Below are 12,588 nucleotides of genomic sequence, written 5' to 3'. Positions count from 1 at the left end.
TTAAGACAACTCGAGTTACCTCAAGGTTAGATGAGTCAGAAGGGCACACTTGAATTACCCCTTTAAGTGGTTCTCTCTGTTTACTCAGTGTACCTGCACTTAAAGATAAGAGGAAATATCTTGTTTGTCCAGAAGAATTAGCAGAATCTCTCATTTCTCTTCATTTGATTTTGCCATTTTCCTCTTTATTTTTAAAGTGAGCTCTTCATCTTGTAATAACACATACTGCTCACCAATGGAACAGTTAATTCACATTACATTATACAGTAGAGTCTCACTTATCCAACATAAACGGGCTGGCAGAACGTTGGATAAGCGAATATGTTGGATAATAAGGAGGGATTAAGGAAAAGCCTATTAAACATCAAATTAGGTTATGCTTTCACAAATTAAGCACCAAAACATCATGTTATACCACAAATTTGACAGAAAAAGTAGTTCAATACACAGTAATGCTATGTAGAAATTACTGTATTTACGAACTTGGCACCAAAATATCACGATGTATTGAAAACATTGACTACAAAATAGCATTGGATAATCCAGAATGTTGGATAAGCGAGTGTTGGATAAGTGAGACTCTACTGTAGTTATATTTTTCCAGTTGTGATTGTCCTAACCTTTTTTCTAGCCCAGGTTGCTGCTATGAAACTGCTACAACCAGACGCTATTACCATGGCCGCACAGAAACTATGCGGCCCTGCACCATAGAAGCACTTGAATGGTGTAAATCCATGCTCGATCCAGCCTTTACTGTAAGTACTTATAATGAGGGTGATATATTGTAGCTAAAAAAGATTAGACAAATGTGTATCAGCTTTCTTATTTTCTGTTGGCATTGTAAAAAACAGTCTGAGTCAAAAATCACACTTGACTTCAAATCCACAAGGAGTGAGGGCTGAATTTCAGTGGGGATATATACTATGTTCATTTGATAATTGTATGTCCTTTCGTGCACCAGCTTTCTCTATAGCAGAGAGTGCAGGTACTGAAGTAGTCCTATTATGTAATACGTAAAGTTAATTCGAGGTAGAAATCAAAATCCCTACCTTGTTAGATACATAGTATTCTCATCCAACAGCAGAACTCATGTAGTTTCATTGCAACATAGATTCTTTATTTTTAAGTAGGGCGGTGATAGAGCTTTCTTTCTCTTTTGATTTCCTGTATGGTAGGAATTAGAAATCTGATACAAAACTAGGAAATAATTTGTTTCTCTGGTGTTTTTTCTTTCCACCCTTCCTTTTTCATTCTGTTCCCTAGAGAGTTTCGTTTTGCCACCATTTGATTGTAGTATTCATTCACATTAATGGACCTGTTTAGAAACTGGTTAGCTGAAATTCCACATGATTCTGCTCAGGTTTCTTATGCTTCATAATTGCTGCTGAACAAACTACCTGTGTTTGTGTAATAAAGCTATGAACTCTTCATTATTTTACAGAGCAGACCCTGTTTACATTCTAGCTTAGTGTTTCAGTCTTGCTGAACTCATTTTCTCATTTGCTGTGTTTAAGGGTTATTTCACATTATCCACACATTTAGTGCAAGGTATGTACACCTGGTATCCAAAGATTGCCGGTAACCCAGATTTCTTCTCCTGAGGTGTAGTTTGGTAGCTCAGTCCTCTGCTTGTTTTTCAAAATCCCAAATCCTATCTAGTCCAGAATTCTGTTTCCACAGTAGCTAACTCAGCTGCCTATTAAAAGCTGAAAAGCAAGGCATGAATTCAGTAGTTTCCTCTTGCTCACATTCCCCAGCAGTAAGAATGAAAAGGTGTACTCTCTCTAGTCATCAAGACGACATCTTTGACTAATCTCCTACATCTGCCTTTGCCAGTTTGCTCCTGTCCCTCCTTTTTCTGCCCCAATATAACTGATCTTTGTCAATGTCTACAGTCAACTAATGATTGCCCAGGCAGTCTGGTAGCAGCTAATTTTGAACTTTCAATACATACACTGAGTGAAGTCCTTTTGTTTAAATCTCTCACAATAAGTTTCCTTGGATGACTCCACCGTCTGGTAAAAGAAAAGTGAGAGAGGTTCATGTTTTCTGTGGTCTCCCAGTTAAATCAGTGAGACTGGAAAAAGCTTTTGAACACGCCTTAAATCAAGATAGGCCAACATAGTGAAAATAGCTTACAGCAGGCCTCTTGTCATAGTTGTTTGTTATATTGTGGCTTTGATGAGATCTGAGACTTTATGAGATGTATCCTACCTTCTAGAATGCAACAGAGAATGCTTTACTTAAACTTGTACCTCAAACAACTTTTTAGGCCAAATCAAACATTCAGTTGCATTTAGAAGCCCCATGTTCCATGGATGTGTGTGTAGCTGATTGTACTTTTAAATGTTCACAATCTTTACTTGAACAATCAACGTAAAAAAACTTGTTAGAATAGGTCCCGTATTTGATTTTGCCTTCTTTAAAAAGCCCATTGAGTTTCAACAGTTTGTTGTTGACCCCAGCTATAATTCTGAGGACCAGAAACAGTATGGGAAGAAGCTGCAAATCTGTTAGCTGGTTAATGGCTGTTGAAAAAGAAGAGGAAACAAATCTCATCTCTCAGTTGAAATTGATGGGGAAGAAATCATGTGTGGGTTGGATCTTACACTGTCACCTTTGTAAGGGGGCTTTAAATGTTTTTTTTGCAATTGTCTTAAAACTCAGCGACTCTACTAGATGCACGTATTGTTAAGCAATGAAACAACAAATACTATATTGTTTGTGGATTTCCCTTTCATCTCTGCAGGCTGGGGATATCCTTTTGAAAAGCGAGTGCTGTATTCTAACTGATAAGGTTGTAGCTAGGCACTTGTTCCAGATTAGTTCCATAGGCTATGAAGTACTGATTTTGATCTAGATAGCAGGTTATAGCCCAATCAAGAACAAATTTCACAATGTTTTAAAAAAGTGAGAGAAACAAATATTTTTTTCTTGTCACTGCCCAGAGCAAATTTGGAGTTTTCACAGGTAGCTATGGTGTTCGATGTTAGGAATAATTTTTGGTCTTCTTGCAGCTCGGCCAACGAAAGCACCTTATGCTGAAGGCCTTTGCAAAGCACCATAAACTGATGAAAGAGTGTGAAAATGGAAAAGGTACCTACTTCTTCTTGACAAGTGATTTTTCCTTTCTGATGAGTTGAGACTGGTTACTCGCCTCCCATCCCAACAGACTAATTAGCTGAATTGTACCTTCTGTAATTTGTTTTCTATTGCTTCAAAGACAAAAGACACAATCCTATGAGAGCACATTGCTGTCATCCTTTCTCTTCCAATCCAGCTCCCAGTCCATGTTCCCACTTCCTTGCCACACTCAGGAGAGCCAGCTGTCTTAATAGGTCACATCAGTTGAACTATATTTTGCCCCTCATCATGGGTCTTTTTTTGGGGACCTCTGAAAATCTACAGCTGGGACTGGAACCAACCAAAAGTAAGAGAACAATGTGCTACTTATTTAAACAGAACATTATTGTGTTTGCCTGACAGGATTTGACCGTCACCTCTTAGGTCTTCTGCTTCTCTCCAAAGAGCACAGCCTTCCTATGCCTGAAATCTTCCTGGATCCTGCTTTCAGTAGAAGGTATTTAGAAGCCCTTTGGTAAATATAAGTCTGTATCTGAGAATAGAGGCCCAGGATGCTGGGAATTATGGGCTCTTAAGTAGTCTTTAACAGATTAGTTAACTAAAGAAGGTGGGAGCAACATTTATAGCCCAAGCAATGCTGTGGTGGGCCAAGGAGGTGAACTTTTTTAAAAGTGAGGGGAAAATCACCTGTTGCTTTGAGGCATAGAGTGTAGAGTTGCTTGAGGCTGCCCGTCTCCCATTGTGAGGCCATAGGGGCAGTGTTCAAAGGTTATCAAAGCATATCCCTTTATGCTTTGATGTAGATCAGGCATGGACAGACTTCGGCCCTCCAGATGTTTTAGACTTCAACTCCCACAATTCCCTATAGCCTACTGGCTGTTAGGAATTCTGTCCACAACACCTGAAGGGCCGAAGTTTGCCCCATGCCTGATATAGATGGCAGTTGAAGCACTCTTTTTCCAGCATCGTCTGTTATTTTTGAAAGGGATAAAGTGAATTGGTCTTACTCCAGTTAAGGTTTGATTCAATATTTTGATTTTGATTCACAGTGGAGGAGGTGGAAACTTTGTTCTTTCCACTAGCCTGGTAGGCTACACAAGAGTTGGGGGAGCTGTTGTTCCAATGGTACACCATGGTTATGGCTTTTTCTACAGAATTAGAGATGACAGGTAAGGACAGTTCAGCACTATTTAACAAATTATCTAAGACAAAAATAAATGTTCTAGAGGCTGAAACAGGTTGTGTAAGTACCTGGGATTGAGTTGTGTAAGTACCTGGGATAGAGGTATATGGTTCCAGGCATGCTTCAGGACAGATTTGAATAATAGTGTCAGCCCAGACTTCAGCAAATTGTTACAAAGTGGATAGCGATCAACTACATTGCAACAGTAACAAAATAAGTACCTCGGCAGGTTAAAATACGATAGTCTGATTATTAAAGTTAATTAAATACTAATGTAACAAATCCAATTTAAACTGTATATAATGATAATTTTAAAATGCATCAAACCAAAGGTATAATATATGCAACCAGTCTCTGAGTGTCAGGTAGAATGAATGCCTGACTTTGAGAGGGGAAAAAACAAGAAAACAAGAAGGGGTTTATTCTTTTGCATTGTACCAGAGTAGAGCAGTTTAAAAAGTCATGGTCTGGTCTCCAGTTTTCATCACAAGAAAAAAATAATTGACGATAAACCATATTCAGGAGGATATATGAAGGCATATGCTTCCTTGCATCTGTTCGATCTCAAGCAATATTAAGAGCATTGTTGGGTTTCCTGGCCCATCTCCAGCTATAGGCCCTTCTCAAGAATGGAGTGTTTTTATGCAGTTAAATAGGACTGAGAAACATTGAATGTGGTCTTTCAGAAGAAGAACAAATCCCAGTTCTTTGTATAGAGACAGGAAGAAATATGGGTTACTAGTAGGCAAAGCATCAAAAGGTCATTGAAGTAGGTTTTTGTGTAGGATTTTCAAGTCCCTGAGTATGTTTTGATAAAAATGTCACCAATGCTTCAGAGTACACACTCGAAGCAACCAATAAAATTTTGCTTATATTCAGTTCTATCCTAAAACTATGTGATGCTATGAATTGATTTTAAGGGTTTAAACTATTTATTTTAATACTGTTAATATTTAATTCTATTTTAATGTTTGTATATTTTTAGATTAAAAAACTATACTGGTTTTACCATAATCCGCTTTGAGTCTCCATTTTGGAGAGGAAAAGTGGCATAATAATAATAATAATAATAATGATGATGATGATGATGATGATGCTAGTGCCAGAGGAAGAAGCTTCTAAATATGTACTTCTCAAGTGTCTACAGAAAAATTTCCTTGTGACTTGTTGGTGAAAAAAAAATTACCTTCATTTACATTATTTACATTATTAAATTACAAATTACATTATTAAATCAATATTTTCATTTAATATTATAAGAACTTGTCAAAAAGAGCAGGCATTCTACATTTTATAGTAGGCAAGGACAGCTAAGCCAATTCGTGTTCTTTTCTTTGCTTGTATGAATAGAAAGGACAGATCGTTCATTGTTTTTAAGTAGAAATTGACAGAAAAATAAAGTTTTAAAGTTGGAGCAATGATGTTTCCAACAGCTATGTGTGGATTGGGCCAAAAGAGGCCACTTAGTTAAGTGTACATAAATATACAGTACAATACAAAATTAATAAATTTAACTAAGTCACTAATGTGAAGCACTAATGCTTGCTTGGGATTTGGTTGAGGGAGCATATCTTATGCCTCTGGGATCTCTGTTCAATATGGAGCAGCTCCTGGCTGTAGATAACTAAAGCTAGAAAACAGATGGGAAGATGTGAAATTCTAGTGGTGCATAGAGAGGGGAAAATGCTCTGTTTAATGCTTTGAGTTGTCAACAGGGTACGGTGCCAAGACATTTCAGATTTTGCTTGAGAATTTTCTACTACCAAATGTAGATACTTCAAAAAACGTGTGCTGGGATTAAAAAAAAAACAACCCCCATATTACCCCCATATTGATAGCCGTGATTAGCATTTCTCAATAATTGTATGCTATCTTTTAAAATCTCAATAGTTTTACTCAAGTGGTTATAAATATGTATATAAACACATGTTTAACTTTTTTCCCACTAATAGAATTGTTGTGGCCTGCTCTGCTTGGAAATCATGCCCAGAGACAGATGCAAAAAATCTGTGTAAGATTCTGTTCCAGTCTTTTGAGGACATTATCAAAGTAATGACCGCAGCCCAGCTATAAAGAAGATACTGATACTATAGTGCCTTCATCCCAGTGTGCATTACCATGTCTACTGAACACATGAGGAATGAAACTGTAAGCCAACAAGAGTGTCTTAACTTGATGAAACACTTTCTGATAGCATTAACTAAGCAGAAATAATGGAAACCTTTAAAAAGTGAGATTTACTGCAATAACAATGCAATTTTCCTTGAATAAGTTTGCAGCAACAATGCAAAACACAAAAAATATAAAACTCTTTGTAGAAACTATGCAATGTTAAACTAAGCCTCAGCAATGCAAGCCTGATTGAATCAATAGGAATTTTATACACTTATTTTACACTAACTTGTTTTCATAATTTTCCTAGTGATGAGATGCAAAATTAAGATATCATATTAATTTGTATCAGTGCTACATATAAAGCAGCCATTGCAGAGAATAATGGGTTTTGGTTCCTTTTTAGATAGGAGTCTATCATGGTTTCTTTTTAACTTGTCACTTCTAAAGTTACTCTAATACTTGAGATTATTGCTTTATGTATGTCATAGCTGCTATTCTGTTTTACATAATGTGATTGTTGTTAATTCAACAGCTCTATTAACAAGCTTTTCAAGATAAAAGGAGAAAATGCCATGAGTTGAGAAACATGTTCTAGATTTTATTTTTTACATTCCGAACAAAGAACAGAAACTGAAATCATACTTGACATTATTTTGGTGATTTAGAAGCTATGTTTGATATGGTTCCCTCAAGTGTATAACTTAACAATATTCTCAGGACTTCAGATTTTCTTCACATGTGGGGCAAGGGGAGGATTTTGTTTCTCAGTTGTGTAATTTCTTTTCTCTAAAATAAAGCCACCTCAAACACCGGTAAGTCTTAGCTTGATTTGTATACAGAAGCATCCCTCTGTTGCCAGGGGCAGATCTTGGAGATGACTGTCTTCCATGAACCTACATGTCGCTTCATGTTAATGAAGCCACTTATATCCCCAATTTCCGCTCTCCCCTCCACACCTAAGACAATTTACAAGCAATTTTAGAATGGGCACAAATTAGCATCACACTTATATATCTCTAACCTGGAGTTACCTATCTGTACTCATGATCCCAATGTAATCACAATTCTGGCACCTGATTTACTGAGCAACAGCTATGCAGAGAGAAGATCTGTTCTGTCTGTGATTGAGGAGGGAGATAGTGACATTTCCATTCTTCTGTCTGCAAGTGAGGCTGAGACAACCAGAAGAAGGGCCATTGTAACTTTGCTCACTGGAAGGAAAAAATCTGCACTCCAATAGCCAGCAGAATGGACCTCCTTCTCTTAATGTGGCTGATGCCTGACAAATTTAAGTTTGACTGGGAGACAGCTTAGGCTGACTTAGGTATGCAAACAAGTCGAAGTAGCCCAGTTCCAGGCACTGTTGTTTTTTTTTTAAAAGAAACTTTATTCCTGTTCTGTCGGTGTTGAACCAGTGCTTCAGTCATATTGTGCTTTAACTGAACCACAATTTGACTAAACCCTAGTTCAGAGGTTTTTGATACAACAGAGAACTCTCGTTCTAAAATGAAAGCAGGCCAAGGAGGAGTGTGAGGTGCAGACTTCTAATGGAAACTATAGGGAAAATCTTTATATAACATGATGCATGAATATCTGCTTTTTATTACACAAATACTTATAAGAGAATAGAGGTGTAGCTCACTAACATGTTAGTAACTGACATTTCTTTACCAGTTGCAATGGTTTAAGCTCTTGATACAGATGTTCTACATAGATATTGAGTCTAATTGTGCAGGACTACAGGTTAAGTGCAGAGATGTACAATTCACTATTTTCCAACCCTTCAAGAACAGATGATTCCTAAACATTACAGAGCTCCAGCAAGCATAGCCAAGTAGTTAGGGCTTGTCTGGAGTGGCATCTATAATCACAAATGGTGAACATAATTATATCCAAATTTCACTCTTCTGACCAGCTGAAGAGTATTACACAAAACGATTATTAATTATATTGGTAGAACTGTTTAAGATCAAAAGGCTGTTCATAGGCAAAGTCTGTCACCATTTAGACTCAAAAGGTGCTACAAAATCCCCTGGAATATTTGTGTCACTTTAGTTTACGTTATAGTCATGTAAAAACCCTCTTAAAAGAAATTGAGGTTGTGTTATTCACTTGAAAATATAATATGTTGAGTAAAGCACCTTTCTAACATTTGAGAGGTATAAGGTTAACCAGTCATTTCAGATATTGTACATAAACCAAGTTGACTGCCAGACTGTGCTTTTTATAGCAGGGGAAAACAACAACACTTAAAGCCTACATTTTTCATCTAATGGGAAGTATAATTGTTTACAGAAAGACTTAATTATCGTAAATAAATACATTCCAAATGTTCACATTACACGCTTCAGTTGAAAACAAAACATACAGTATTTTTTGGCAGATGCATTCTGTATAATAGCTTTAGAAAATGTTAAGGTAATAGATATTTTTTCCAAGGCACTTAACATAGTTTTGCTGTTACAGGCATCACAATACTACCAAAGGATAGATAGCCAAATCTTGTGGAGGCCTTCATCTCAAGCAGATTTCCTTTAAAGCAGGAGTTGGCAGTTGTAACTCTTCCGACACTGAAAGTGCAACTATCATCAGCTTTAACAAGCAGAGATAATATTGAAACACTGTATGAGTCCAACAACATCTGCAGTGTTGTTGTCCCCCTGTTCCAAGTCGAGGTTCATCATGCCAAGATACTTGAAAAATGCTTTGTAGCCTTTTCCCAGCACAACCAGGTTCCAGGATCTACGTATATCTGATCAAACTCTGAAACTGTTTGTGATTGTTGTTGGTTGTTGAACCATCTAGAACACAAGGTGGTTTTCTTTCTCCAACACTTCCGTATGTTTTGTTGCTGTTTTGGACATAGAGTCCTTGGAATCATCTTTCATACAGACAGACATTTCATCACAACTTTCCAAAAAGTAGAGGAAAAAATGTCCATACAGAGAAATTTCATGTCAATAACCCTCGTGGAGCTCCGTCCGTCACTACTGCAAGGTTATTTTGCATAAGCTGGAGATGGTATAAGGAGTATCTGTTACTGTGGCCTTCTTTAAAAATGAATTCCACACCATCAGTGTCCACTTTTTAATTTATTCAGTAGCTGTCCCTGCCTGAACATTGACTAGAGAGTGATAGACTCCTTTCATAGCCAGTAGCTGCTGGTGGGTTCCTTGTTCTATGACTTTACCATTCTGGATCACAGCTATACTGTCTGCATTCTGCACTGTAGATAAGCGGTGAGCTATTACGATGCAGGTACGCCCTTGTCTGGCTTTATCTAGAGCCTCCTGGACAACCTGTGGAAAACAGATTTTTTATAAATACATGAAAATAATTCTTACTTTTCACAATCCATTAAAAAAAGCATATGATATGAGAACCCTGTAATTCTTCTTCATTTTAAATGCAGAACAATGGAAGTGCCATGTTTTAACTATGAAGTCGTCACAATATATTCAATATAACTCCCGCAACTAAAGGGTGGGAACAAATAAAATTGCAGAGCAAAACATATGAAGGCCCCTAGTTTCAGAAAGGTTACCCTAAATGGATGTTGAAATTTGTAGTTTTTCAGACGTGGCATTGCAAATCCTACCTAGGCGGCTACACATTTCCCATTCCTATTTTATAGATTGAATTCTAAAGGAGGAAACTAAAGTATGTTTCATTTCTTATTTAGACAACTAATCCATTGCAGGATACAAAACAAAATGCTTAGGCCAGTAGTCTGTCTAGTTGACTATTGTCTATACCAAGAATGGACAGCTTTGCTTGAGCCCCCACTCCTATAAGGCACAGAATGGCAGGAGGAGCTTGCAGTGACCCTATAGTAGGTTTGGAAATCAGTAAATACCAACTGATCTAGTTTCACTTGTAGAATTAGTATGCTTTACTGGACCATATTGAATTGCAGCTACTGATCTGCAAACCATTCATGGCTTACACTGACTAGCAAAGGATCTCAAGAATTTCAAACTGGATCTTTCCTAATCAAACCAGGAGGTATATACCTTCCCAATGCCTTGCAGCCACTCACAGCAACCACATTCAGATGGTTCAGAGAAACATTTGACTACGTCTCTATAGCCAGACAAGAAACTGTTAAAGGATTCTGGTGGATCTCAGCAATTATCATTTCATGTCTGGCTGTAGGAATGTAACCAGGTGCTATTCCCGTCCAGCTTGCTTGTGGCAAATCTCTGAATAATTATGTGTGGTGACTGCAGTGTCTTTCGTCGCTGTGAAGGGAGAAACACAAAGGAAACTGACACATGTGTATGTCCCTAACAGAATGCTGGCTCGTTATGTTAGAAGCGTGATATGGTATAATGTGAAGCCACATTGCACCATATTGGGGGCTTCTGTTTCCAATGTACATAACATAAAAGGGAATAGTTACCTTTTCACTTTCTGTATCAAGTGCAGAGGTAGCTTCATCCAGTAGAAGAATCGTGGGCCGACGGATAAGGGCACGAGCAATAGCAATGCGTTGTTTCTGGCCTCCCGAAAGCTGAGTCCCTTTGTCACCAACAGCAGTGTTGTATTTCTACAGTCCGTAAATAAAATCAGATATCTTAAAGCTCATGTGACATACCAGCTATACAGTAAGATTGGTTTGTGTTGTATTAATGACTCTTGCCAAGAATTCAATTATTCTAATTCTGAAGTTTGCATTTATAAAATTTTTGATCGTAAGGCCTTCTAAAATTACTACTGTACTGTACTTTTCAGGCACAAGTACAATGCAAGATACTTAACTGCTAGGAGTACAATTCCATCACATTGTACCAGTTTTCCTCCAGACAACATGTTCAATAAAATGGGCATAAGATAAACAATTACTGCAATTCTCTGGAGATGTGTGTGCAGGGAGAAAATATTTTACTACATCAGGCACTCTTCTGTGTAGTTGCATAATAGCAATCCTCTACTGAATACTGCTGTTATACAATTGTAGAATTCTAATTCCTATAGACATAAGTCAAAAGACATTAAAACCCCAGCAAGATTCCAGCTGATACTTTTTACAATCCCTCAGTTGCAATGGCCAGAACTGTAAATCTTTTGATTGGGAGCTATATTCAAAACTAATTTTTCAACACCAACTGAAGCGATATGTCTGATTATCTGCAATATGGAATCCTTTATAATATGATTTGGTTTCATTTTCATATCCACACAAAATTCTTGAATAGAAACAACTAAAGTTTACTCTTAAGGATATCTACTTAGGATTCAGGTGAACAAATTTTTAAATTGTGCTTACATCTGGTAGAGATTCAATGAAGGAGTGTATGTTGGCTGCTTTAGCTACTTCGACGATTTCTTCAAATGGCACCTCTCTGCTATTGTCCCCATAAGCAATATTATCAGCAATACTGCAGTCAAACAAGACTGGTTCTTGAGAAACAATCCCAATCTGGGATCTCAGCCACTGGAGATGTAGCTGCTTTGCGTTTTGGCCATCCAGGAGCTGGAAAAGAAAAATACATAAGGTTTCTGTAGCAGAGAGTAATCTGCCTTTCAACACCCTCCCAGTCCCCCTCCCCCCCCAAAAAAATATCCACATTCTCTGATAAGAGGATTGTAGGTCCTTCAGGTGATTCTATGGTGAACTTCCCCTAAAAATTGTTTGGAGGAGCTATGGATTCCTAGAGAAGTGCTATGTCGGATTTTTGGTGTCCCCCCCCCCCTTTTGCAGGGGTCCTGTGCTAATCCCTACAATGTGGAGGGATAACTGAAATTCATTTTTATTGCTTTAATGTTTTAAGTTCTTACAGACTATTTTATTAATAATAATGTCATTGATTCGCCATTAGGCCATATCACAATACCAAACCAAACCAAACAGCAAGGCTTAATAAGACTATTTTATTGTACACTGCCTTTCATATAGGGAAGGATATAAATGTTCAAACAAACAAATAAAATTGATTAGTCACAAGGGTAACAGAATGCTGGACCAGACAGGCCTTTGCTTAAACCAGCAGGGCTGTTCTTAAGCTCTACGACAAATACAACAGCAGTAACAGATAGTGCTTTGGTGAAAAGCACAGGGCATTAAAATTAATCAAATGAAATCCTCCTAAAGGCCAGCAGTGAAGTCCCCATGTATATTTCCTAGGGCAATATCATCTGACATTTAAAGTGTTCTTCATTACAAATAACTTTGAGGAATACACATGAAGTGGTATCAAAACATG

At 37.5% G+C, this 12,588-nt stretch overlaps 2 protein-coding genes across 4 annotated transcripts in view; one reads left to right on the top strand and one right to left on the bottom strand.

Annotated features, from left to right (window-relative positions):
* crot (carnitine O-octanoyltransferase) overlaps positions 1-7,193 on the top strand; it is a 31,867-nt gene extending 24,674 nt beyond the window's left edge. For both annotated transcript variants that reach the window (XM_062957406.1, XM_062957405.1), the window contains exons 13-17: positions 632-755; positions 3,018-3,096; positions 3,487-3,580; positions 4,134-4,253; positions 6,220-7,193. In XM_062957406.1, coding sequence (XP_062813476.1) covers positions 632-755; positions 3,018-3,096; positions 3,487-3,580; positions 4,134-4,253; positions 6,220-6,340 — 538 coding nt within the window. In that variant the 3' untranslated portion in view covers positions 6,341-7,193. The remainder of the gene's footprint in view (positions 1-631; positions 756-3,017; positions 3,097-3,486; positions 3,581-4,133; positions 4,254-6,219) is intronic.
* The window catches only part of LOC100555474 (ATP-dependent translocase ABCB1), a 55,700-nt gene continuing 50,071 nt past the window's right edge, over positions 6,960-12,588 (bottom strand). For both annotated transcript variants that reach the window (XM_016994314.2, XM_016994312.2), the window contains exons 27-29: positions 11,652-11,858; positions 10,785-10,931; positions 6,960-9,681 (exon numbers count right to left, since the gene is read on the bottom strand). In XM_016994314.2, the coding sequence (XP_016849803.1) occupies positions 9,475-9,681; positions 10,785-10,931; positions 11,652-11,858 (561 nt within the window). In that variant the 3' untranslated portion in view covers positions 6,960-9,474. The remainder of the gene's footprint in view (positions 9,682-10,784; positions 10,932-11,651; positions 11,859-12,588) is intronic.

The sequence above is a fragment of the Anolis carolinensis genome, chromosome 6, assembly GCF_035594765.1.
Source record: "Anolis carolinensis isolate JA03-04 chromosome 6, rAnoCar3.1.pri, whole genome shotgun sequence".
Lineage (NCBI taxonomy): Eukaryota > Metazoa > Chordata > Lepidosauria > Squamata > Dactyloidae > Anolis > Anolis carolinensis.
The sequence above is the reverse complement of the archived record's forward strand: the minus strand, read 5'-3'. Positions and strand labels throughout refer to the sequence as shown.